This window comes from Ips typographus, linkage group LG4, assembly GCF_016097725.1.
Source record: "Ips typographus isolate SLU linkage group LG4, UJ_Ityp_2.0, whole genome shotgun sequence".
Taxonomy (NCBI): domain Eukaryota; kingdom Metazoa; phylum Arthropoda; class Insecta; order Coleoptera; family Curculionidae; genus Ips; species Ips typographus.
This window is the reverse complement of record NC_138425.1, coordinates 9,509,680-9,533,955: the sequence shown is the minus strand read 5'-3', so window position 1 is coordinate 9,533,955 and position 24,276 is coordinate 9,509,680. Positions and strand designations below refer to the sequence as shown.

At 34.8% G+C, this 24,276-nt stretch overlaps 8 protein-coding genes and 1 long non-coding RNA gene across 17 annotated transcripts; 6 read left to right on the top strand and 3 right to left on the bottom strand.

Annotated features, from left to right (window-relative positions):
- Positions 1 to 182: 182 nt before the first annotated feature.
- On the top strand, positions 183 to 6,739 carry LOC145728110 (O-glucosyltransferase rumi homolog). Of its 2 annotated transcripts, none has more exons than XM_081978123.1 (5): positions 183 to 413; positions 466 to 634; positions 1,350 to 1,636; positions 2,748 to 2,941; positions 5,571 to 6,739. In XM_081978123.1, the coding sequence occupies exons 1-5, from the start codon at positions 266 to 268 to the stop codon at positions 5,994 to 5,996; spliced, it is 1,224 nt and encodes a 407-aa protein (XP_081834249.1). In that variant the 5' UTR covers positions 183 to 265; the 3' UTR covers positions 5,997 to 6,739. The 2 variants fall into 2 exon arrangements, with proteins under 2 accessions (XP_081834249.1, XP_081834248.1); XM_081978122.1 differs by having other exon boundaries at positions 184 to 413; positions 463 to 634.
- On the bottom strand, positions 2,933 to 5,391 carry Gmppb (GDP-mannose pyrophosphorylase B). Its single transcript, XM_081978125.1, has 2 exons — positions 4,370 to 5,391; positions 2,933 to 3,539 (listed from the first exon to the last, which is right to left on the bottom strand). Exons 1-2 carry the CDS (start codon positions 5,136 to 5,138, stop codon positions 3,211 to 3,213), a joined length of 1,098 nt encoding a protein of 365 aa, XP_081834251.1. The 5' UTR covers positions 5,139 to 5,391; the 3' UTR covers positions 2,933 to 3,210.
- Positions 6,740 to 6,883: 144 nt separating the features above from the next.
- On the top strand, positions 6,884 to 8,380 carry LOC145728115 (uncharacterized). The gene is made up of 3 exons (XM_081978127.1): positions 6,884 to 7,508; positions 7,563 to 7,707; positions 7,767 to 8,380. Exons 1-3 carry the CDS (start codon positions 7,115 to 7,117, stop codon positions 8,170 to 8,172), a joined length of 945 nt encoding a protein of 314 aa, XP_081834253.1. The 5' UTR covers positions 6,884 to 7,114; the 3' UTR covers positions 8,173 to 8,380.
- Positions 8,381 to 8,495: 115 nt separating this feature from the next.
- On the top strand, positions 8,496 to 11,271 carry Bcs1 (mitochondrial chaperone BCS1). Its single transcript, XM_081978119.1, has 7 exons — positions 8,496 to 8,590; positions 9,605 to 9,648; positions 9,708 to 10,065; positions 10,122 to 10,261; positions 10,314 to 10,526; positions 10,595 to 10,928; positions 10,983 to 11,271. The coding sequence occupies exons 3-7, from the start codon at positions 9,743 to 9,745 to the stop codon at positions 11,242 to 11,244; spliced, it is 1,272 nt and encodes a 423-aa protein (XP_081834245.1). The 5' UTR covers positions 8,496 to 8,590; positions 9,605 to 9,648; positions 9,708 to 9,742; the 3' UTR covers positions 11,245 to 11,271.
- Positions 11,272 to 11,364: 93 nt separating this feature from the next.
- Positions 11,365 to 12,593, bottom strand: LOC145728117 (uncharacterized). The gene is made up of 4 exons (XM_081978129.1): positions 12,242 to 12,593; positions 12,073 to 12,193; positions 11,727 to 12,022; positions 11,365 to 11,673 (listed from the first exon to the last, which is right to left on the bottom strand). Exons 1-4 carry the CDS (start codon positions 12,433 to 12,435, stop codon positions 11,463 to 11,465), a joined length of 822 nt encoding a protein of 273 aa, XP_081834255.1. The 5' UTR covers positions 12,436 to 12,593; the 3' UTR covers positions 11,365 to 11,462.
- Positions 12,594 to 13,000: 407 nt separating this feature from the next.
- LOC145728116 (uncharacterized) lies at positions 13,001 to 14,135 on the top strand. The gene is made up of 5 exons (XM_081978128.1): positions 13,001 to 13,229; positions 13,278 to 13,395; positions 13,446 to 13,592; positions 13,651 to 13,802; positions 13,862 to 14,135. The coding sequence occupies exons 1-5, from the start codon at positions 13,018 to 13,020 to the stop codon at positions 14,064 to 14,066; spliced, it is 834 nt and encodes a 277-aa protein (XP_081834254.1). The 5' UTR covers positions 13,001 to 13,017; the 3' UTR covers positions 14,067 to 14,135.
- LOC145728105 (mediator of RNA polymerase II transcription subunit 15-like) lies at positions 13,650 to 20,928 on the bottom strand. 8 transcript variants are annotated; one of them, XM_081978110.1, is made up of 15 exons: positions 20,693 to 20,927; positions 20,190 to 20,329; positions 19,851 to 19,961; positions 18,962 to 19,107; positions 18,725 to 18,844; positions 18,578 to 18,668; positions 18,363 to 18,524; positions 18,110 to 18,303; positions 17,992 to 18,067; positions 17,789 to 17,931; positions 17,609 to 17,733; positions 17,391 to 17,558; positions 17,205 to 17,337; positions 16,942 to 17,077; positions 13,650 to 16,888 (listed from the first exon to the last, which is right to left on the bottom strand). In XM_081978110.1, exons 1-14 carry the CDS (start codon positions 20,758 to 20,760, stop codon positions 16,943 to 16,945), a joined length of 1,812 nt encoding a protein of 603 aa, XP_081834236.1. In that variant the 5' UTR covers positions 20,761 to 20,927; the 3' UTR covers positions 13,650 to 16,888; position 16,942. The 8 variants fall into 8 exon arrangements, with proteins under 8 accessions (XP_081834236.1, XP_081834237.1, XP_081834239.1 ...); XM_081978111.1 differs by having other exon boundaries at positions 17,992 to 18,055; positions 20,693 to 20,926; XM_081978113.1 differs by having other exon boundaries at positions 17,992 to 18,055; positions 18,584 to 18,668; positions 20,693 to 20,926.
- On the top strand, positions 15,343 to 16,750 carry LOC145728113 (glyoxylate/hydroxypyruvate reductase A-like). Its single transcript, XM_081978126.1, has 7 exons — positions 15,343 to 15,483; positions 15,540 to 15,793; positions 15,853 to 15,967; positions 16,025 to 16,246; positions 16,298 to 16,455; positions 16,510 to 16,657; positions 16,703 to 16,750. Exons 1-6 carry the CDS (start codon positions 15,378 to 15,380, stop codon positions 16,639 to 16,641), a joined length of 987 nt encoding a protein of 328 aa, XP_081834252.1. The 5' UTR covers positions 15,343 to 15,377; the 3' UTR covers positions 16,642 to 16,657; positions 16,703 to 16,750.
- On the top strand, positions 20,280 to 20,962 carry LOC145728120 (uncharacterized). The gene is made up of 2 exons (XR_014178000.1): positions 20,280 to 20,435; positions 20,529 to 20,962. It is a non-coding gene; the product is annotated as an uncharacterized LOC145728120 (long non-coding RNA).
- The last annotated feature ends 3,314 nt before the right edge of the window (positions 20,963 to 24,276 follow it).

Below are 24,276 nucleotides of genomic sequence, written 5' to 3'. Positions count from 1 at the left end.
CCTAGAAGGGGTTTATTTTAATGTAAGCAGTAAGCGTTTACCCCTATTTGCACCGTGTGTGTAATGGTTTAGACTGACAATACAGGTGGAAAAAGTCGGTGCAAATGGGGTTTACGCAGGTAAGTTACAATTGGAACGGTTGTAATCTAAAAGAAGTGGCACATAGTACAATGTCCTGTAAGTAGAAAGAGAAGAACCTAACACATCATAACCTTTAAACGAATATAAACAACACTTCTTCAAACTACAAACAAATTTTTTAAATATGTTATTTTTTTACACTAGTTTAACGGTTCTACCCTACATTTTTTACATAATTCTTTTACCGCCTGTATCGAGTTCCAGTACACCTAACAAATCGATAGGACCAGACAAAATTTGCCCTACAGAAAGAGCTAACAAATATACTAGAGGTGAGTGTCCTTTTTTGAGACAATTAGTGCTTATAAGTCCTTCTTTTAGAAGCTAATACAAAATTCAAAAAATATTTGGACCTCTATCAAGATGCCAAACGTACCTATAAACCCTGTAACAGTAACAGGTGTAATTGCCATGCATCTGTTATAGCACATGACCTAAAGATATTTAAGGAAAAGGGCATTTCTGAAAATCAGATACAGACTGTCAAAACAAAGTAAGTAACAAATTGATGTTAAAAATATACAGAAAGTCTTATTGATCCTAAATTGTAGTAGTGGAAGTGTTTCTTTGATTATTATTTAGTACAATGCAGAGTGTGTAGTAAAAGTAACCAAAGTGGTTTTCTGAAAAGAATAGTTTTTGTATGGAGATGGCTGAAAACTGTAATTCTAATAACAGCTAAATACTGCAGAGCACTGGAATAATCTTTTTTATATTATATCCTAGCTATCTATGGCACTAGAACTTGTTTTATGACAAGGGTTATTGTTAAGGTTTCTCATTATAGTAATGAAAAATAAGTGATAATGTATAGAGTTAATTAAAACTAAATTTAAATCTATTTTTAAATCAAAAAATATGGTAATCACTTAAATTTACAATCTTTGCTGTCCTTTGACTGATATTATTGATAACCAGTATTAATTTATAACAGCCAAGCATGGATTAATCCAGTAGTACAAGTTATTTATTGACATATTGCAATAGCAACAAACTAAATTGATATTTATCCTCATGTGAATTTAATTTAAAATAATTTCTCTTGTTCCTAAATAGGTACAGGCTGTTAAATGGTAGATAGTCATTTGAAAATACTGAAACAAAGCTTTAAACAATTATCTTTCTAACACAATTACGTACCTATATCAAGTTACATTTTATTAATAGAAAAAAAAAAGGAGTTTTTTTGAAAATATTCATTATTTTAGGGGTACCAAGTATCAAATAATCAATCATAAACTATACCGCGATGCAAACTGTATGTTCCCAAGTAGATGTGCTGGAGTAGAACATTTCTTGCTGGAAGCGGCTCCAGACTTGCCTGACATGGAGTTAATTTTAAACACTAGAGATTGGCCACAAATTCATAGAAATTATGGATTTTTCGGTCCGGTTTTTTCGTTCAGCAAAACGCCAGAATATAATGATATAATGTATCCGGCCTGGGCTTTTTGGGAAGGCGGCCCAGCTATCAGTCTTTATCCAAAAGGAATAGGTAAGCTTTTTATAGAAAAACATTCCAGTATACAACAAAAACATCAAAAATTGGATCTTTAATTCAAAAAACTACTAGTTTTATGATTTTTTTGGGTATGTTTTGATAGTTATAATAAAGTAATAATCATGATATTTTAACAACTCAAATGATAAATTACTAAAAAATTAAGACTTCAAAAATATAACAGGTTTTCAATTAAACTATATTAGTTATTAATTGTAAAGACCTACACTATAAATAGTATGCTTTATAGTGTAATAAGTAAAAGCATTGTCAAGATATGTCTAAGTCAGCTTATGTTTTTTCTTTGTAAATTAGTAATGTGGATTTAGATTATTTAATTATGGGTAAAATGGCACAAAAACTGGATGGCACAACAATAGAACAGACAGGTACACCATTTTGATGATTGCTTCTTAACTTCTCACATTCAACCAATCACTTGTCTGTTGCATTGTTGTTGTTACATTCCTTTTTAAATTTTGAAAATTGTGAAAATATCATGTATCACTAAAAAGTAAGATATGAACTTGCACTCATTTTTGCTCTATCTTCAACTGTTTAAGTGTTCTATAGCCAAACAAATATGTAAAAATGTTGTTATACCAAACAGACATTAAAATATTAAAGAAAAACAGACCAGAACAAAAGTTAATTAAAAAAAAAGTATGGTTTAGTTTATTAATTTTTTAAGTTGTTATATTAGTGTTGTTACTCTTGTTTGTGATATTTAGTATTTTCTATGATGATGTGACTGATTAAATTTTGAAGAAGTTTTTACTTTGAGAACTGAAGGAAGTGAAAAAAAGTGGAATGAGGGTAGAAGGTGGATTGAGGTTTTTGATTGTTGTTTGTCACGAAAATCTTTTGAAATAAGAGCAAAAAGTAAATTTTTGTTCAAAGCGATTTTCTATATAAAATATGTTATTGAGAAGAACAATTATTGAGATAAGAAATACTATATGTATATCACAAGTTACTCAGTTAAACTGACCCTGGGAGAAGGCCAGTTTTCCAACTACCAGCCTTCCAAAATAAACATAATAATAATCATTACAGATGTATTACTTTTTTCATATCTTTTTATTCCTATTTCAATTATTTGTAGGCCGATGGGATATCCACAGAGAAAGAATAGGCAAAGTAGGAAATACAACGATATGGGAAGACAAAATTCCGAAAGTGTTTTTTCGAGGTTCTCGAACATGCTCCGAAAGAGACGCTTTAATATTATTATCACGCGAAAACCCCGACTTGGCGGATGCTCAGTACACAAAGAATCAAGCCTGGAAATCAGATATGGTAAGTAGTTTATTTGAAATTAAAAAAACTACTTCTATTATAAGTAGCCTATATATTATAGTTCTTATTGTTACTAAATGCCCATTTAGTTTCATAAAAACTGTAGCTCTAATCTATGATTTTTTTGGGAATAATTATTTATACTTACATATAAACTTTTCCTATAAATTTCCCAAAAAACTACATATTATTATATAAGTATGTAAATGCTTTATGAAAGAAATTATATGACACAGAAATTGACTGAAGCAATGTTAAAAGTTGAAAGGTCACATAATAATCTGAGGAGTCCGCACAGAATCTCCAATATTTTTGTGTGGTAACACTTGCCCTCCATTAATGTACGTCTCGTCTTTAACGATTACATCTTCGCCCAACACTGTGGTGCCCTCCATTCGCACCCATTGCCCCACGCTGCATTTCCATCCGATTATACAACTTTCCAGCCAAGTATTTGACCGAATCGTGGCGTCTCTCAGTACGGTCGTCCTTTTAATGCAAACCCCATCCTCAATCACCACTCCAGGTCCGATTGTCACGTTTGGTCCTATTTGGCAACTTTTACCAATCTTGGCCGTTGAGTGTACTAACACATTGCCTGGAATACCAATTTAACAATTAATAAATCTGATTAATGACTTACAAGTTGTTGGATTTTTTAGTTGAGTTGATAAAAGTTAAATTGACAGTTTGCAAAATGCTATTAAATAGTAAATAAGTTTTAGAGTAATTTATTGTACAGAATTATTCCAAGATGGTTGTAAAAGGTTTAGTGTTTGTAGGTATACTAAAGTTTTAATTTTTTCTGCCAACAGAAAGTTAATATTCAACTATTTTTAATTTCTTTAGCAGATTTTTTTTAAATACTACTTATGCAGCAAAAGTGAGTTGTCAAATTAAGTTGGAGACATGTCTAATGTAACATAAAAGTGGTTTATACACAATAGTTTATGATAAAATAATCTTACCTGGAGGTTAATAATTTTATTGTAATCACTAATACTGTAGGTTAGGGATTACAGCTAATCCCTTTTAACTTGGTAGTGTAAAGCTAAATTTATGAGTGTTTCTAGTTGAATTTGGCAGTATATTTTTTGTTAGTAACACTGATTGTGTAATAATGTGTCTTTCTCTTTTAAATAAAATTTGTCAAGTCAACTAAAGTGCTGCTCAAAATTGGGTTTTTTGATTTTCTATACATTCTTCAAATGAAACTGATACAATTTCAGTAAATGACTAATAATTACTAATTTGGGAATTCAGCTGGCATATTTAGGTATGGATGTTCTGAAATTTAGCATTTTAACAATTTTAGTCACCCTGTAGTTCTATGAAAATCAAAATAATTCAAGAGTTGATTAATTTAGTGTGTACTTAAATTCTCTAGTTTTGGGTTGTATGATGCAATTAATGATCAGTTTAACTCACCAACTACTCCTGGACCATCATAAAGTTTATCAGGATCTGTACTTCTTAAATGTTTAAGGTACAAGCACATCCCAGTCAAAAAGTCTTTAGGCTGGCCCACATCCATCCAAAACCCTTCCAACTCAAATGCATAGAGTTCCTTATCTTTTGCCATAAAAGGAAACACTTCCTTTTCAATTGAAGTTGGACGCAACTCAATTCTATCAATCATACTGGGATTCAGTACATATAAACCTGCATTGATTTTATTGGATATAAATTCTTGTGGCTTCTCTACAAAACTTTCTATGCATTTTTTCTCATCATACACCACCACTCCATATTTAGAAGGTTCCTCAACTTTGGTCACAACAATGGTACCTTCTTTGCCGTGAGCTTTGTGAAACTCGATCAACTTTTTGAATGGGAAGTCACAGATTATGTCAGAATTGAGGACAAAAAAAGGTTTGTCGGTTTTCTTGAGGTGTTTGCCCGCTAACGCAATGGGACCGGCAGTGCCTAGGGGCTCAGTCTCATGAGAAAAAATCATTTTCACTCCCAACTTTTCTGCTTCAGCTGCCAGCTCTTGTTCCATCTGTTCAGCTCTGTATGAAACAGCCAAAATTACCTCAGTAACGCCAACTTTGACCAGAGCTTCCACTTGGTGCAGCAAAATGGGTTTGTTGGCAAACTCTACCAGTGGTTTTGGACGGCTTAAAGTAAGTGGTCTTAGGCGAGTACCATAACCACCGACCAAGATCAAGGCGCGCATTCCACCTTGGTCACTCATTTTTTTTAGAGAGAATTTATTAATTACAACCGTATAGTTGCACAATTTGCGACGTGACTGAAACTAGGAATGCTAGGATAGACGTGGTTAATCATCAAAGCAATTGATAAGATTGGGAATTTGTTTGTCTGCCAACAAAGCAAATTTTGAGGTTAGAATTTTGTTTTGATTAATTATCTTGGGAGTGACTGCAGTCCCGTAAAGTTTACTTTTTTCGAAGTGACTGCAAGTCCGGTTGTGTTAAAGATACGATGATATAGTAGAATGTTTGGACAGATGGAAATACTTTTTTCAATTTGGGAGTTAGTATTACGTAAAAACCCCAAACACGTCGATTTTAATTTTTATCTGTAAAGTTATGATTGAATAACAGTTTTACTATTATTTGATCATCCCATATATCATTAGGTTTGCATAAATAATTTATTGCAGGATACCCTACATGCTCCGCCAGCATCTGAAGTTTCATTCGAAGATCATTGCCAGTATAAATACCTATTTAATTACAGAGGCGTGGCGGCCAGTTTCAGATTCAAACACATTTTACTCTGTAAATCCCTTGTGTTTCACGTTGGTGATGAATGGCAAGAGTTCTTCTATACCGCTTTAAAACCTTGGGTGCATTATATTCCCGTTAACGCTAAAGCGAGCAAAGAGGAATTGCGCGAACTGATTGAATTTGCTATGCACTACGACGATATAGCTAAAGAAATAGCAGAAAATGGTTATAATATGATTTGGAATCATTTGAGAATGAAGGATGTGGTGTGCTATTGGAGAAAGTTGTTGAAGAAATACGCTAGTTTGTTAACTTATAAACCAAGTAAGGACAAAACTCTAGTAGAAATTAAGGGTTAATAGGACATTCCAGTTGGTTTTAATTGAGTTAGTCCTGACTACACTTTCTCCAATTTAATATTTTCATCGTTCTTCGTCCAAAAATTGGCTTGACAAAACCTTGTTTTTAAACGATGTTGCTTTAAATATCTGTATGGTTTGTTTTACCTTTTTGTTAATTAAAGTCCTTAAACAAATACGGATATGATCTGATATTTGAGAGACTGACCTTTTGATGTGATGTATTTTAATGGCTTGTGATTATTGGTTATTATGAAATTTGTTAACTATTATCACAGTTATCCATTTTGGATGGATCGCAGCGTTTACTGAACATTCCTACATATTTACCGTCCGTCAAATTGACAATAAATACCTTACTTACGTTGGATCACTTTCAAACAGTATTTATTTTGTAGTATTCTTGTTGCGAATACTACATGGAAGTAAAAATGTGTTATAATGTTTAAATTAAAAAGTATTTCCCTAATAATGAAGTGTGTGACAATAATAAATTTAAAATTTTCCTTTATATGTATACTTATGACAATAATGACAAAGTGACGTATTTTAGTACTAAGCTACACTTATTAGTAGTATTATCCAACTTGTGGTATATTAATATTAAAATATCTATGTGAGATATAGATAAATGTGAATCTCTATTATTGTTTTTATTTTACATACTTATTTATAATCGGATATATTAATATAAAATGAAGTGTAGAAAATATGCCAGAAATAAATACTTACAAAATGTATAACTGGGTTTATATTAGGTATAATTAAAAAAATAAATATACTTTTTTCTAGTCTATTAAGTAATTCATGTTGAGACACCCCAAAAGTATTCTGGTTAATAAATGGGTAATTTCTTTGTATGATAATCCTTATACTTGTTTATGCTTTGCATCATGTACTCTATAACAGCTAACTGAATCGGTTTATAATTTATATTGAGTCATTCAGTTATAAAAATAGATAAGGTCGAACATTTACCCAATCCGTACACATTAACTATATCATTGTTTCTGTTATCAATATTCCTTATCTACTAAAATGAAGGTTTAATGTAATTATTCGAGTTCAGTTTGTGTTTATTGTGACTATAGTGCCAGTGCAGAAACTAAATTTTTACTATGGAAAACTTAGTAGAATTAATTCAGCAACAATTATGTCAGAATCATTCAAGGAAACAAATCAAAGACGTTCTCTACATGGTAAAAGTACTAAAGCCTTTAGAACCACCAGAACAGTTAGTAGACCTGGTTGTGGACATCATGCTAAATGATGAAACACCTTTTTCGTATAATTCATCACCTTCAATAACACCTGATTGCACTCAAGAGGCTTTATGGAAAAATGAACTTGATGGTGCCGTGGGTTTCGGTCGAAGCAACATTTTTAGTAGCTCTGCCAGTGAGTTACTGATGAAGACCTTTCCAGATGCAGATGTGGACTTTGTACTAGAGTATTGTGAGCGAGAAGGAAACCTCTTTGATTTGGACAAGGCTGTAGACACATTCAGCACTGGTAATAATAAGGATAAATTATTTGGTGAGAAATGTCTGCATTGAATGCTTGTAGAGGGGTACCTACAAGCCACAGATGTACAATCTACCTGTAATAGGTTTCAAGAGGCTTTACCTTTTGCTACAAAGTTGGTTGGACAAGCATCTATTAATAATTCTCTTGAGAATAATGGCGTAACATCGCCACAAAACTTTTTGACGTAAGTTTTACAGTTTATTTTTTTATGCAAGTATTTACATACTTCTGCTTCTTTGCCAGGAAAATGAAAGTAGACCCAACCGACTTTCGCCTTGAGCAGTTCTTAGAAAGGTTTCCAGACCCAGAACGATTCTTTGGTGACCCCAATAAGGAGAATCCTTTAGAATTCCCTGAAGTATCTCAAGAAGACATCGACTACGCCTTAACTTTTCTGTACAATAGGTACAGAAAAATCCGCAAACGTCACATTGGCCAAGTCTTCGAAAGGATGCAAAAGCGGCTCTACGATTGTTGCCTGTATTTAGACACATTTCCAGTCGAAATGAGGCGCGAAAGAAAAATGGAAAGTTCCAGAGGAAGCGAAAACGCCGATCTATTGCTGGAAGTCACCTATTTGAAGCATCGACGTTTTTTAAGGTGTCATCTTAAGTACAAGAACAGGAGCTATGAGAAGAGGCTTGCATAGTTTGCTGGTGTTATCATTATTTTAAAATTATTTTTTTATCAACCTTAAAAAATTAAACTAAACGATGCTTATTATACCTATAATCCACCACACTAAATTCTATAAGGAGCATACTTAGAGAGCTTGCAACAGTCTTTGTTTTTTTGACTTGTTTGTTACAGTTATAATTTGAGTAGAGTCCAATAAAGCAAGTCCAGTAAACAGACCATATCTGTGGAATTTTATGTTCAGCTCAGTAATTCTTTGGGATGGGCAACTAAATGCTGAGCAAGACTAAACCAATGAACCATATGTCTGAGTTTCAGAGAAATGAAATAAATTTTAAAAAATACAACAAATAACATAAACATAACCTATTATAAAATTCTGGAGTGTGACATGCAGACTGCAGAGAAGAAAAGCAGATATGGATATAACCACCGCCTTCTTTACAAGAAAGCCTAGAATGTCATTTTAATGGCGGCGTTATCGGATTTTTTTTTGTACACAAACCTATGGAGATGCAGTAGAAAATATGATTTTTTTTATTTTTTCGTGTAGTTGATTAGAAGTTGTGAGTGAAAAATCAAAGAACGCTTCATTCCTGATCCAGATATGTATAGATATGGCTTTTTATATCCAATAAAGTCCAGCCAAAGCAAGTTTGGTTAGAACCCTTTGTCTTGGAAAGTACAACAAACTAAGGTAAAAACTGCTCAATCAAAGAAAATTTAGAAATCCTTGAATCTAGGTAAGCAAAAGTGGTAAATGGGTTTTATATTATTACCAAGACCTTTCTTTTAATGAATAAATGTAAATGTGCCAATGAAACTTCTAAAAGCTGTCCTGTTTCTTCAGAGTAAACCTTTGTTGCTCTCAAAATGCAGACGGCCTCAAAATTTAACTCACTTATGTATGTAAGAGGCAATAAGTTTACTGAATGAGAAAGCATATTGTACTTACCACTGAGTATTGTGTTGGAGTAAAATCATTCCAGTTCAAAGCTTTCAACCACTGTTGGGTTCGAGCAGGGTCTTTTGGAAAGGAAAGGACACTTTTGGGCCTTTCTCCAAATTGCTTTTACAATTTGGCAAACAACAAGTGTGACGGCATATTGTAGAGACAATAGAATTTAAGTTAAAAAACCAACAACAAATTAGGTATAGAACAATGAAATAACAATAACAATAGTGATAACACAATAAAATGAACACAAACTACACTTTCACTAGAACAACAAACATATAAACAACAATATATAATAGCAAACAAAAATTACTTTGGCAAGTAATCCCAAGTCTGGACTTTAAACTTTAAAAATTAATTTAATCATCCAAAAACTCAATTTCCACAATACAAACAAATGCAAACTGTCAATCCCATATTTCGGCCATATTGGAATTTTTGGCATGCACCTTCTTGGCTTTCTTGTACAGAGGGCGGTGATATAACTTCGATCTACTAAAAGGTTTGAGGTTATGTCATATGTCAACTAAAGTAAATAAATGTAAAATTCACTAATTTTTCACTTATTATATAAACTGCATTTTCCCTAGATATTTAAGTTACAATTTGTGTTTAACAATCCAAAATGGCCCTAATGGAATACATTAGTTCTCTGACGACCAATCCGTATTTTGGGGCTGGATTCGGTTTGTTTGGCGTAGGTGCCGGGGCTGCAATACTCCGTAAAGGCTATCAAACTTCTCTAATATTGTTCAGGAGGCATTACATGATAACATTGGAAGTTCCGTGTCGTGATAAATCATATCAGTGGTTATTGCAGTGGATGACCACTAAAGGTGCTCAACAAACTCAGCATTTGAGTGTTGAAACTAGTTTTGAACAAAAAGATAGTGGACATGTTAAAACTAAATATGACTTTATTCCAAGCATAGGAACTCACTTTTTCAAGTAAGTTGTAATTTATACCGATAACAGATCAGTTAATTGAATGTGGATTATAAAAGATATGGAAGAACCTGGATTAGAGTTGAAAGAACTAGGGAACAACACACATTAGATTTACACATGGGTGTTCCATGGGAAACAGTGCAACTCACAGCGTTTGGTAGAAATAAAGCTGTATATTTTAACATTCTTGAAGAAGGTTTGTTTTTCTATTAACCAATACAAAAGGAGACTTATTTGTTCTGTGTTAGCTAGGCACATGGCTTTAAAGCAACATGAAGGGAAAACCATAATGTATGCAGCAATGGGAAGTGATTGGAGGCAATTTGGACACCCCAGAAAGAAAAGACCTCTAACTTCAGTCATTCTAGATACTGGTATTAGTGAAAGAATTTTAAATGACTGTGAGGAGTTTATTAACAATCCAAGTTGGTACTCAGACAGGGGAATTCCTTACAGAAGAGGTATTTGTTTTCAATTGATTTGCAAATTCAGTTTATTTTAATGGTACTGGCAAATAACCAATAAATAGGTTACCTACTTTATGGACCACCTGGTTGTGGTAAATCATCATACATCACAGCTTTAGCTGGGGAATTGGGATTCTCTATATGTGTACTCAATTTATCAGAAAGAGGATTAACTGATGATAGGCTGAATCATTTATTAAGTGTAGCCCCACAACAAAGCATGATCCTACTGGAAGATGTTGATGCAGCTTTTGTGTCCAGGGAAGATACTGATCAACAAAAAGCAGCATTTCAAGGCTTGAATAGAGTCACATTTAGTGGTTTATTGAACTGTTTAGATGGTGTTGCTAGTACTGAAGCAAGGATATTGTTTATGACCACTAACTACATAGACAGGTTGCGTTTATAGTTACCACTGTTAAGTAGGTTGTTCTCTACACTGAGTTACAGATTGGATCCAGCTTTAATAAGACCTGGGAGAGTGGATCTTAAAGAATTTATTGGCCATTGTACAAAACCCCAATTGGAGCAAATGTTTTTGCGATTTTATCCAGGGGAAAATGCAATACCACAATCCAAAGTGTTTGCAGACAAAGTACTGTCAGAAGGTAAAGCTGTTAGTCCTGCACAAATTCAGGGATTTTTCATGTTTCACAAACATTCTAATGCAGATCAAGTGATCAATGATTATAAAACAATTTGGAAGCTTTAATTTGTAAGTAAATGGTTTTTGGGAAAATGCTTGTTTGTTTTTTTATACCCCATTAATCTATGTTCCTAAATATGATCTTCAAATGAAAGGATAATATGGGTTCATTTAACACTCAAAGTATGTATGAACCTAAGTTAACATTTTGTTATGTGGCAATTATATTGATTACAACTTTAGGTACAATGCTAATTAGGAGGTTTTGTAATAACCATTAATAATTATGGTTCTAATGTAGTAACATAATTATCAGGGTTTAACGCTTTATCAATAATTTCATTTAGGGACGTCACAATACTTTCAACAGGATCCATTGCTACTTCTTTCACAATACTCATGATAAGATTATGGAAAATCGTCGTAAAAACTGTCGTCATTGCATCCGAAATATAGTCAAGTAATGAATTACCGCTGAACGTTAGCTTGATATCGCTGAAAGAAACTGGGTACTTCAGCCAATCAGTTCTATAATATAATCCACTTACCCAGTATGATTGAAATCAAGGTCATCGATCGTAATTTGATTTGCGTTAAAATCGTATCCTAACTTTAGATGTATTTTTAGATGTTCAACGTTAGCGGTTACATGACCGGTCATGCTAATCAGAACCACTTTAGTATGGTACTTATAAATCAGCTCTAAGTCTTCCCAACGCAAAATAAACTCGATACTTGCTTTTTTATCATCTGGATCGTATGAGACGGTCACGTTATGATACCTTTCAATTGTGGAGAGTTTTGTTAGGTTTCCGTGACTCAAAGTGGAAGTTCCTATACCAATCTAAAAATTCGAAAAATGTAAAAAGCGCTGTGACTTAATTAAAGACGTACACTAATGCTTTCATCTGGAACAGTAGTGGGATCCAATCCAGCATTCAAAATTGCTTCATTTATATTTGGCAGAAGAGCGTCTACGTAATCGTTCAGATTTGCGGTGGTTGTTTCACCAAGTCTGAGTTATTCAGTCAAGAATTTACATACCACAGGTGTATGTACTTACATCGCATGTTTGTTGTGTAAGGCAGCAAGTTTTTCAGCTAGTTCAACAAAGTGGGTAACAACAGATTCTTCCAAAACAGTTTTCACTTCGTCATCCAGTTCAAACTGAATTAGCTGGTCGGCCAAAGCGGCACAAACCAACAGACAAACTATATAAATGAATTTCATTTCAAAGTGTTGATGATCATTGTGCATTGATGATGTAGAACTGTACGATGTTAATTTATATGGAATTTTATCTATACGTATCAAATTGCTTTTAACATGCTTCAAAAAACTGTATTACGTGGTGTCTATATTGTTTTTGTGTATACAGTGTCCTAAAATGATAAAGTTGTTTTTTAAAATTCAAATATCTATTGATGTAACGGGTTATAAGCAAAATGCACTATTAAATAAAATACCATCATCAAACAATACAATATAAATTTACAAGTTGAAGATAAAACTCCCTCTACCTAACTCCAAATACTGCGCAATCAAATAAACATTCGTAGAATTAACGAAAAAGTTTGAAGTGGCCTTTCTACGACGTCGGGTACTACTCACTCATCCTAAGAATAAACGTATTGTGACACCTGAATTTTGCCCACCTGCATTTTCTTATAAAAGCTATCATTTTATAAGTGGCCAGCCGAATCAATTAATATGTTTTGATAGCACCAGAAATTCTCATAATAAACACTTACGTTAGTCTTCCCTCCAAGATTTCCAATAGATAGCCTAATTTATATTCGATACATTTTTCTTATAAATATATTTAGTCAAGTCACCCAGATGCGTGCGCTTATCATCAACATGAAGTTCGTAGTGCTGAGTGTAGCTTTGGCTGCTTTAACTTTGGCCGCCTCAAGTAATGTTGAACTTGTAGAGGGAATTACCCCTAAAAAGTTACCATCAATTGAAATACCTCTTGATGTGCTTTCAACCCAAGAATGGACAAGTTTGAAAACTACTGTAGTATCACTTGGCTCTGAATTGGAAACTGAGTAAGTAATTTTGAATTTGATATTTGGTTGCTCTAAATGAAGTTGTAGATCAGGTCACATTGAGGCTAACGTGACCGACTATGCATTAGAATTGCTGGCGAATGTTCAGAAATTGATCATTCAAGATGGCTTGGATCCTTTGGAATTGTCTGACCAATATATCAACGTAAATATAGGGCCTATACTAAACATAAAACTGATTTTGATTTTGTTTAGTTGATTGACCTGGGATACGTGAATATAACCGATGGATGGTTGCAACAGCTTTCCACTATTACTTTGTCTGGTGATGTTATAGCAAAATACAGTATGAGTACTCACATTTTGGAAATAACACTACCTATTGCATTTGACAATCTTTTGGTATGTCATGATGTTGTCTCGTTTTATCTTATGATGGACATTGTGGTTTTATGAGTAGATATCATACGACTACCACACCCAAGTGTTGCTGTTAAGTATTGAAGGCACTGTGGATGCACAAGTGCAAAATGTCCGGCTTAACCTTAAAGTAGGTTTCAACTTTACCTCATATCATGCTTTTGTTGATAAGGCTGACGTTACAAACACCGGGTATGTCTGGATTGACTGCGTGTCAAATAATCTTATATTGGTTGTCAATTTGGTTTTAGGACAGTTACCTTAGTAATAACAGGACTTGGACTATTGGATTGGATTATTGACGTTTTGACTGATACATTCACAACCTTATTCCATGGAATCATTTTAAGTGTTGTCGATCTTATCATTCAAGTACCGGTAGAGCAGATTGTGAACGACATTAACGAAGCTATCGACGGCATATTGGCTTACAACAGCACTACGAGTGCATCATAAATTAAATCAAAAAGTGTTTATCGTGTATTTTTTAGCCGTATCATGTATTAAAAAGTCTTCCAGCAATAATTTATATTGTTATAATTTGCGTCATTCCTGTTGATTAATATTCTTATCAACAATTTGTGGAGTGTTAATTTTAACAGTCTATTATTATGAATTGTCTCAAGTCTGACAGATAAAGCGCACAGCGTTGGGATCCTGTTGGTATATACGTTAAAGTTTATAATAATTATGACAGTTTATATTTGAATTAAGGCATGCATGCTGTCTTATTATTGTCCTGCTTATTCATAAAGATTGAAACAAATAGCACCAGAATGACTTAACCACTTACATTTTTAGCTGCTGCATATTGTTCTAATCTCATCAAAGTAGAAGAGTAAAAAAATAATTTCACCAATTTTCCGTTCTCAATCATTCCTATTGTATATTCTAAGGCAAAGAAAAAAATAAGTAAAACTTGAGGGACGCCTATCCCAACAAAAATTCAGTTCTACCAGTAGTGGCAGCATCCCTGACCTTAGCATTTTCAAGTAATTAACTAGGCAGTATTTCCTATAGCTTTTGCTGTTCAGCGAGTTTATTAAAAATTATATTATCAATAAGAACTATAAGAAGGTACTTAAAATCCTCTTTTCAATAAAGTATATAAGTGTTTTTAAAACTGTAGCTTAATTTGAGTTCTTCAAAAAGTAGGATATGTTTTGTGCAGTGGTTATTGAAATCAAATCAAACAAAAAAGAAAAAGCGTCGTGATACTCATTTCAATAAAGTTGCAAAATATAATTATGTGTTCCTATCATAGACTTATAATACATGTAACCAGCATTAACAAGGGATATAGACAACATAGGACTTTTGTAGTTAACGTGGCCACAATAGCAGTACAACGTAACAAAGTTTGAAATTTGTAATTGGGAAGTATAGTAAAAACATTATCAATGTAAGTAATTTCAAAAACAATCAAAAACATGTGAATAATTATTAAAAACAGTTTATAGTAATTCAGTTTTTTTGTCCGCTTAGTTTATGGCAAATTACTTCAATAAACTGGTATTATATGGTACTTGCATTTAAATTTGTCAAAGTCACTGCACGAAAATACTAGAGCAGCTAATAAAATAATCTCAACTCAACAGTATTAAGTACATACTTAATCAGTTTTTTGCACTCGATAAACAATGGATCTTTTTAAACGTGTTATCAGTAATTACATATACGCACTCTTGAAACAATATAACGCTTAAATACATTTTAAATAGAGTGTTCTGATTACATCTGTTGGGAAAGTAACCGGAACCACTGAAAATGTCTACGAAGTTAACGATACCAGTTTTTTCACGCTTTAACTCATTGATAATTGAGTTACGAAAAATACTACCCGAAGTAAATTTTGTGGAAGTTGACCCTTCAGGTATAGTTTTTCCTTAAAAATGATTTCCTAATTTTGACGTAAATTTCCAATTTCAGACACAAAACCGCTAGAAGATGCTGAAATCATAATTGGGGACTACCCCTTCGTAGCGCCTATTATGTATAATTTTCGTAAAGCTAAATGGGTGCAAGGAACTTGGTCAGGAATCGACGCTGTAATTAAAAATCTTAAGACAGATCAACAATTATTACCATTTGCTTTCACCCGTGTTTCCGGACGCAATTTTGGTGTTTTAATGTTTGAGTACGTTTACACCCAGATTGTAAACTTTGAAAGACAACTTTTTAAGGTAAACCACTCAAATTTACTTTAAAGTGTACGGTAAAATAATGTTTCAATCGTTTATAGGCTCACGACAATCAAAAAATTAAAGTATATGATAAAGCGTGTCTTCCTTATTTTTATAGAAGCGTTGCTCAATTAAAAATTGGTTTAGTGGGTATAGGTAGCATGGGAAAAGAAAGTGAGGTTTTACAGCCATTTTAAAGAAGTGAACGTGTACTTATTTTGATATTTTCAGTGGCTAAATTATTCAACCAACTAGGATGCACATCAGTATATGGCTTTGGGCGCAGATCGGACGTTGATTTGAATTCGGAAGAATACAAACATCTAGCTAAATATTATAGCAGGAATAGTTTGTCTAAAATGGTTAGCAGTGTCGATTACTTGGTTAGTGCTTTACCTAAAACTGAAGAAACTGATAATATTTTAGGAAACGGAGTATTGGAAAATTGTAAAGGTAAGGTAATGGTAAATGCAAATTAAACTACTTTGATATTTTAAAAATTAGGAAAAAAAGTAGTTTTTGTAAACGTTGGCAGAGGAAACGTAATAAAAGAAGTTGAACTGGTGCAAGCTCTTAAAGAGAAATGGATTTCTGGCGCCATTCTGGACGTGTTTGAGGTGGAGCCCTTATCAAAAGATAGCGAACTTTGGACGTTACCGAATGTAAAAGAAAAAGTAATATCCTACCTAATTAATACTTTGAATTAATTATTCTAGGTGGTAATTACTCCTCATGTAGCAGCTAACACTCAACCTCCAGAAATAGCTGCTCAATTTAAAATTAACTTAGAACGTTACCTCAAAAATGAACCACTGATGAATCAAATTGATTTCTCAAAGGGATACTAAACTAATAAAATATATTGTTAAATATAAATGTGAATAATAATGTCCAATGTTTGTACATCAGTGTTTGTAGTTTGTGATTGATCAATAAAAAGCAGCAAGCTGAAAGCTACTTTTTTTTAACCACTCATAAACTACCCACTGTGTTGAGATGGCATTTTTCCTGAAATTATTAAAGATGATGAAACCCCAAATAGAAAAGCACACTTCATGTCACATCATAACTTTAAACCAATCCAATACTATCCTTCTAGGTATACCCATCAATCAATAAATAGTAATTTTATAAAAGTTTATTCTTACTTTACAATCCCATCATAACAGCCATAGAGTTAATAGCGATAGCGCTAGGTGGAGCTGAAGCCTGCCGCACGCTCATTTCCCACGTATCCAACAAGTGGGAAACCGAAAAATGTTTCGGGAGTTTTCGTATCCTCGCCTAGAATTCAAATTTAATTATTACACATTTTAACAGTTTCGACACTCTTATAGAACACTAGAGCATATTCTAAAGACAATAAGATTATGATTATAATTTTGTAGATAAATCTCATGACTTAAATTACCTGTAATGCTGCCTGCACATCAGATAAGAACTTTGTTGCATTATATTCATATGACGCCATATGACAGATTGGCGATTCCTTGGGGTATTCTTCCGGAACTGTTACGGATATCGGCGGAACGCAAGGAAGATGCCTGTTGTTACAAAAAAGCTTATACACTGTCTACTAACGAAATGAGTGACATACTTATCATCCAACCAACAAGTAAGCTGGATATGTTTAGCACCTGGTGGCTGATTCGAGTCCAGGCTCACTTTAAAACGCTGGTCCAATCGGGCAATTTCTCCTTGCAGCACGTCAGGAATATCACTGGTTGGTTCTTCAAGCTTAATTTTTTTCGCCGGTGGTACAAGTCTAATAATGAGAAAACTTTTATTGCAGCAGATGATGAAACAGGGACTTACCTGAATTCAGGACCAAATAAAGCGTCTAAAGTTGGTCCAAATGTTCTGTGTAAAGTGTGGTTAATGACAGGACTTTGCAAGTTTTGAGAAACTGCATCCAACAAGGAGTGAAACACGTGAGACTCCTAGATATAAATTTTAAAATAACAAAACACTGCAATTCCTGAAACTGTCACTTACTTTAAAAGGAAGTCCGTCACCTCTTTTGAAATCAATCTTTTCCAGAACAATCTCGCATTTAATCAAAGTGTCTAGAGGCATCCGTTGGTGTGGATTTGATAAAATTTCTAGAAGCTTCTTCATTTTGCTCATTTTCTCCCCGTCTAAGCATTTCCACAATTGTTCAGTAATGTTACAATTAGCCAAATATATTAATAACATACCGTCATTTCCCATTCGAGTGATCATTTTCCTGAGTGGTTCTACATATTTACTTAACTGTCGTATCTGAAAAAATCGCTATTTTGTTAATTTGTAAAAATTCAAGGAATTGGAACCAACCTTTTCCCTGTAAGCTTGTTCTTCAGGCAAAGCGCCCCCACTTGCAAGAGGACTTTGCCCAGGTTGACCAGGGGTGTTTAAAGAAGCTCCAGGACTTGCAGCCATGCAAGGCGGCCGTGGACCGCCCATCATAACCATCGATGAGCCGGGACTCGGAGCTAAAGCTGGTGATGCACTTGGAGGTTGAGATAAACCTAACAAGTCGTTTATTTATTTGTTTTTGTAGACAATTAAAAACAAACAGTGTTGTTACCTCCTCCAGCTGGAGATTGCGCTGAAGCTTGAAGGGGAGACTGTACAAACATTTGACCAGGGCCCGGTTGCCGAACGTATCCACCACCACCCATTGAATTAGGATTCATCATAATTGAATTTGATTGATTAGGTTTTGGTTGTTGTATTTGGGACATTGTACCTTTAACCAAAAAATCAATTACCGTTTTTCCAACATATTACGTGAAAATTTACCCTTACCCATCATAGGGCCTTGCATCCCTCCAGGACCCATTTGCATACCTCCAGGTCCCATTTGACCAGGACCAACCACCTGCCCTTGCATCTTTTATAAAGCGCAAATAAAAAAGTCATTATTTTATATCTAGTTGGGTAACTTACGCCTATTCCTCCACCCATTTGAACGGGCATTTGTCCACCCATTTGATTTTGCATCTGCATAGGCATTTGGCCAGGCATAGCGTTCTGGCTCGGCATATTCATGTTCGGCATTCGTTGTACCTTATCAATGATATTAGTAAACAAAAACTAGTTTAACTCAAACTGTACGTGTGTGTAGCGTGCTATCTGGAGCTGACAGCCGACAGACCCATGGAGAAAGAAAAACTCAAACTGTACCTGCATGGGCATACCACCAGCCATCATAATTTGTTGGGTTCGATTATTAAAATTGGATGCTGGAAGCATGTTAGGTGGTTGACCTGGATTAGACATCTGTCCAGGTTGAGGAGGCCCAGCCATTCCCACCATTGGATTACGACTTCCTTAGAACAAAAACGTTTATAGTTAAATTACAAACATAACTACATTTATAAGGAGTAATATTTTTCATTTACTTGCTTTTAACAACCAGATAACTCATGTCATATGTTTCTCGTTTATTTTATACAGAAGAAACACGTTGCTGATTAGGTCTGACTAATAGTTTAACCAAAGTTCACATATGATATGGCCTGCGTTCTGTGTAAGGCATCTACCCATAAAAAACTATTAAAATAAAAGAGTAAAAATAAAATATGCAAAATGTTTGTGAGTGTACTTGATAACAAACAGAGCGAAAAATCTTTGTTTATTCCAGTTGTACCAGTTCCTTTTGCTGTCTGATAAAGCATTTACCAAAAATATTTCAATAAACATTTATAGGTGTATTTTCCATGAAAACAAACTACATACCTACTAGTACTTTGATTAATTTGAAAATCAGAATAAATCAAAGTATTTAACTGCAGTGGGTTTGTATTATTTACAAAAAGCAATTGGAGGAGTGTGTATTATTCTACTATTCTACATCCCTTACTACCTAATAATTTTTCTTAACAAAATTAGCTTTCTGGAAGCTGCTAGAAAACAAGTGATTTATATAATAAAGCCTTTGATATCTTGTAGTTTTTATTTTTTTAAGTATTAGCTTTGACTTGAAAAACTTTTTGAAGATTCAATAATAATATGTATTTAGAACTCTTGGCAAGTTTTAATAATGCTTTAGTGCATGAATCAACAATCTTACCTTGGCTGGCCAAATTTTGTAAAGCATTGATAGGATCAGGCATTCCTGGAGGCTGTTGCTGCTGACCACCTGGAACCCCATTCATAGCTCCTTGCTGTCCTTTTTTGCTATCTAGGTAAGGTTAATCAAAAGATTGATTTTTGAAACAATTGATTATTATATTATATCTTTTGAGTGTAATAAAATTATCTATAACTTTAAAATAGCATATATGGTTCCTTTGTTCTATTTTATCACAATTTGCAATTGAAGATTATAGTTTATAGACAATATAAAAATACTAAGGATTATAGAAATAAACACTAAGTTATTCTGAGATAAAAGTCAGTACAAACTCACTCATTTCTCGAACATGTAGGATTAGTCTAGCCACAAATCCTAGATATTCCTCCTTATTTCTGGCTTTTTGAAAAACATGATTTTCCATTTCAATGCTATTCCTTGAAGTATTCATGCCAGAGGCACGAATTGCTTCCTCTCTGCAACAATAGGTATAGGGTCAGTTTTACATTTTGTGCTTTCAAATTAGTGATTAAACATACAAGTATGGAAACTTTAAAATTGAGAATTTCTACAAAACAAACAGTAAGTACTTGCAGGGAAGTTTACTAAGAACGGTTTAAGTACAACAGTATCTATAAGTAAAATAACAAGTAATACTCTATACATTCATTTCAGAAAGCATTTTCTACATGGAATTCAATGGGTAACTTCTTGGAGTACCTAAACAAAATATACAAGTTGTCATGTTGTCAAAAGGAGAGTGAATCTTGGCTGGACTACATTTGTAGTTAAGCTAAAGCCCCCCATTTCAATATACCTGGATAAAATTAAATGCTTACATTTTGGTCACTACATTTTGCCTAAATGCATGGGTCCTCCAGGAATCATCCGCCATGGCTGAAGACATTCCCTCTAATATCACAGAAGAATTACAGATTCTATTAAAAACGCAATAGAACAAAGTGGATGGAATACGAAATTTTGAAGCACTGCAGCACTTTAATACAGGTTCTCCACTTCACCAGAACCAAAGGAAATCAATGAATGAAGGAAAATAATAATATTAAAAATAAAAAGTGACAGAAACATCAAACATGTAAACACAGAAACATCAATCCTAATCGTTTCATAGCATTCTTTCTTCTGAACTGAACTGTTTACCACGTGATGGCATGACCAGCAAACTCTATTAGTAACTTGTGACCAACTATTTCCGTCTCTCTCTAATGATCCGTGAGTATAAACAAAATTGACACTAGTGACAGTGAACTTGCAACTATTTTTATTTCATCAACTCTTCTTTCTTATATTTTGTGGTCGTTATCCATCATGATGTGGCGACACTGTCAGCAGTGTCAGCCGGCAAGAAGCAAAAAGAAGAATAGGACGCAAGGACCTGACTTCAGGGCGATGACGAGACACTTTAACTCAGGATTACAACACAAGATGGACGATTCTTGCTCAATGCTTACGTTTTTCGATCTCAATCATTTTCTAGTTAGTTCCTACAAAAATCTGTTATATTTGATTCTACATTGAATTCGAAGGGATTCAATAAAGTGGAGTGTTAAGTTGGTGAAGATTATTATTTTCCTTCTCCTTCTATGACACCCTTCATTGGTGACCCCGACACAAAAGAATCTACAAGCCAGAGTCAGACTTACTTTTTGGACGTTCTAGAACGCTGAACCATTCGAAAACTCACAACTCTCGCACCACAATGGCTACGGAACAACAAGGTACTTCATCATCTCTATCACCTTCAGTTGCAGCACCAGCTCCTACCCACATGGTAGAGAGAGTATCCTTAAAAGTACCACCTTTTTGGCCAAACGAACCGGCACTATGGTTTGCTCAGTTAGACAGTCAGTTTGCTATTAGTGGTATTGTGAATGACAACACCAAATATAATATTGTTGTGGCTAACCTAGACTTTAACCAAGTCCAACTCGTGCGTGACTTAATAGCACAACCTCCTACTGCCAATCAATATGGAACTATTAAGCAGGAACTCATACAGAGACTATCCGCTTCTCAACACCAAAAAATCCACCAGCTTCTTCAACAGGAAGAAATGGGTGATCGAAAGCCATCCGAGTACCTCAGGAAGCTGCAGAGTTTAGCACCAACTTCCCTTCCAGAGGACTTTCTCAGAACATTATGGACTGGAAGACTTCCCCAGCAGATTCAGACAATTCTAACCACTCAGGAAGGTATGTCACTAGACAACTTAGCCAAATTAGCTGACAAAATTCATGAGGTATGTACACCATCTTTAGCTTGTACAGTTTCTAGTGTAGATTCTGATATACACAAACAATTGGCTGAAATTGTTAAGCGTCTGGACAGATTGGAGACCAAAAGTTGTTGTCATAGACAACCACGCTCCAGATCTAGGACATCAGAGAGAACGACAACCAACAGGGCCTCGAACCAAAGTACTCTTTGCTATTATCATTCCAGATTCGGTGATAAAGCAAAAAAATGTAATAGCCCATGTTCTTTCACTATCTCGGAAAACTCAAGGGGGGAGAACCAGTGGCGGCGGGTTTTCTACCCTCCTCAAACCCGCGCCGCTTATTTGTGACTGACAATTCATCAAAAATTCGTTTTTTAGTGGACACCGGCGCCGAGGTTTCCATTTTTCCATACACTTTGCTTAAAGAAAGGCGTCCTCGCTCCAATTACCAGCTTTTGGCAGCCAACAACTCAGAAATTTCGACCTACGGACAGCGTACTTTCACCTTGGACTTTGGACTTCGCAGAAGCTTTCGTTGGACATTTCTTGTGGCCGATGTTTCACATCCAATTTTGGGAATCGACTTTTTATCTTTTTACAACATTATTGTAGATAGCAGAAAGCTCGCAATCTTTGACAGGACAACTGGCCTATCAACCATTGGAAATAATGCCAATTCTTACGGTCCTTTCATTCAAACTATGATTGTCCTTACAGAGTACCACAAACTTCTCAAAAATTTTCCATCACTTACCCAGCCACGCAACCAACACTCCAAAGCCAAACACAACACTGTTCATACCATTATAACTACCCCTGGCCCACCTGCATCAGCTCGCCCTAGACGTTTGGCACCTGACAGACTTGTCATCGCCAAAGAGGAGTTTCAATCCATGTTGGAACAAGGAATCATCCGCCCATCAAAAAGTAGCTGGTCCTCACCTTTGCATCTTGTTCCCAAAAAGGACACTTCTTGGAGACCGTGTGGAGACTATCGAGCTCTTAATGCTCGTACCGTTCACGATTCTTATCCGATCCCCAACATCAAGGACTTTACTCATGGATTGGCCAACAAGAAACTATTTTCCACCCTGGATTTGGTTCGCGCTTACAATCAAATACCGATTGCTGCTGATGATATACATAAGACTGCAGTGACAACACCGTTTGGTCTGTACGAATTTGTGTACATGTCCTTCGGGCTCAGAAACGCTGCTCAAACATTTCAGAGGTTTATGGATGAAATTTTCCGTGACTTGGATTTCTGTTTTGTCTACATTGACGACATCCTTGTTGCCTCTGAGTCAGCCGATCAACATTTAGAACATTTACGTATGGTATTCGAACGTTTATGCCAATATGGAATTTTAATAAATTCGTCAAAATGTGTTTTTGGCCAAAATAAAGTTCTTTTCTTAGGTCATGAAGTTTCGGCAGAGGGCATCAAACCAACAGACGAGAAGTTTTCTGCTATACGGAATTTTACCAAGCCCAACAACACTCAGCAACTTCGACGGTTTCTTGGGATGTTAAATTTCTACCGTTCATTCATTCCCAAGGCTGCTGAGCTTCAAGCACCATTACATGACTTACTTAAAGGTAAGCAGAAAAAACAGCAACCAATAACTTGGACTGATGTTGCAGTGAAGGCATTTGAGAGCTGTAAGGAAATCCTCGCTGAAGCCACCTTTTTGTCACATCCCTTACCTTCTGCTCAACTCATTCTGTCTACAGATGCGTCGGATTTTGCTGTAAGAGCCTCCTTACAACAAAAGAACAATGATCAACTTCAACCATTGGCTTTTTTCTCTCAGAAGTTAAATACTGCTCAGGCTAAGTATAGTGCTTATGACAGAGAACTGTTCGCCATTTATGCTGCTATTAAACACTTTCGATTCATGTTAGAAGGCCGCAGATTTACTGTTTTTACTGACCACAAACCAATCACTTTTGCTTTCTATCAAAAAAGTGACAAGTGCACTCCTAGACAGTTTCGATATTTAGATTTCATTGCACAATTTACCACTGACATTCGCCATGTTCAAGGTTCAGACAACATAGTAGCAGACTACCTTTCCAGACCTGAAATCTCGAGTATTGAAGATATTCAGATTAATTACCAAGCAATAGCTGCAGATCAGACTGACGACGCAGAACTAAACCAGCTGCTTACTGACTCCAGTT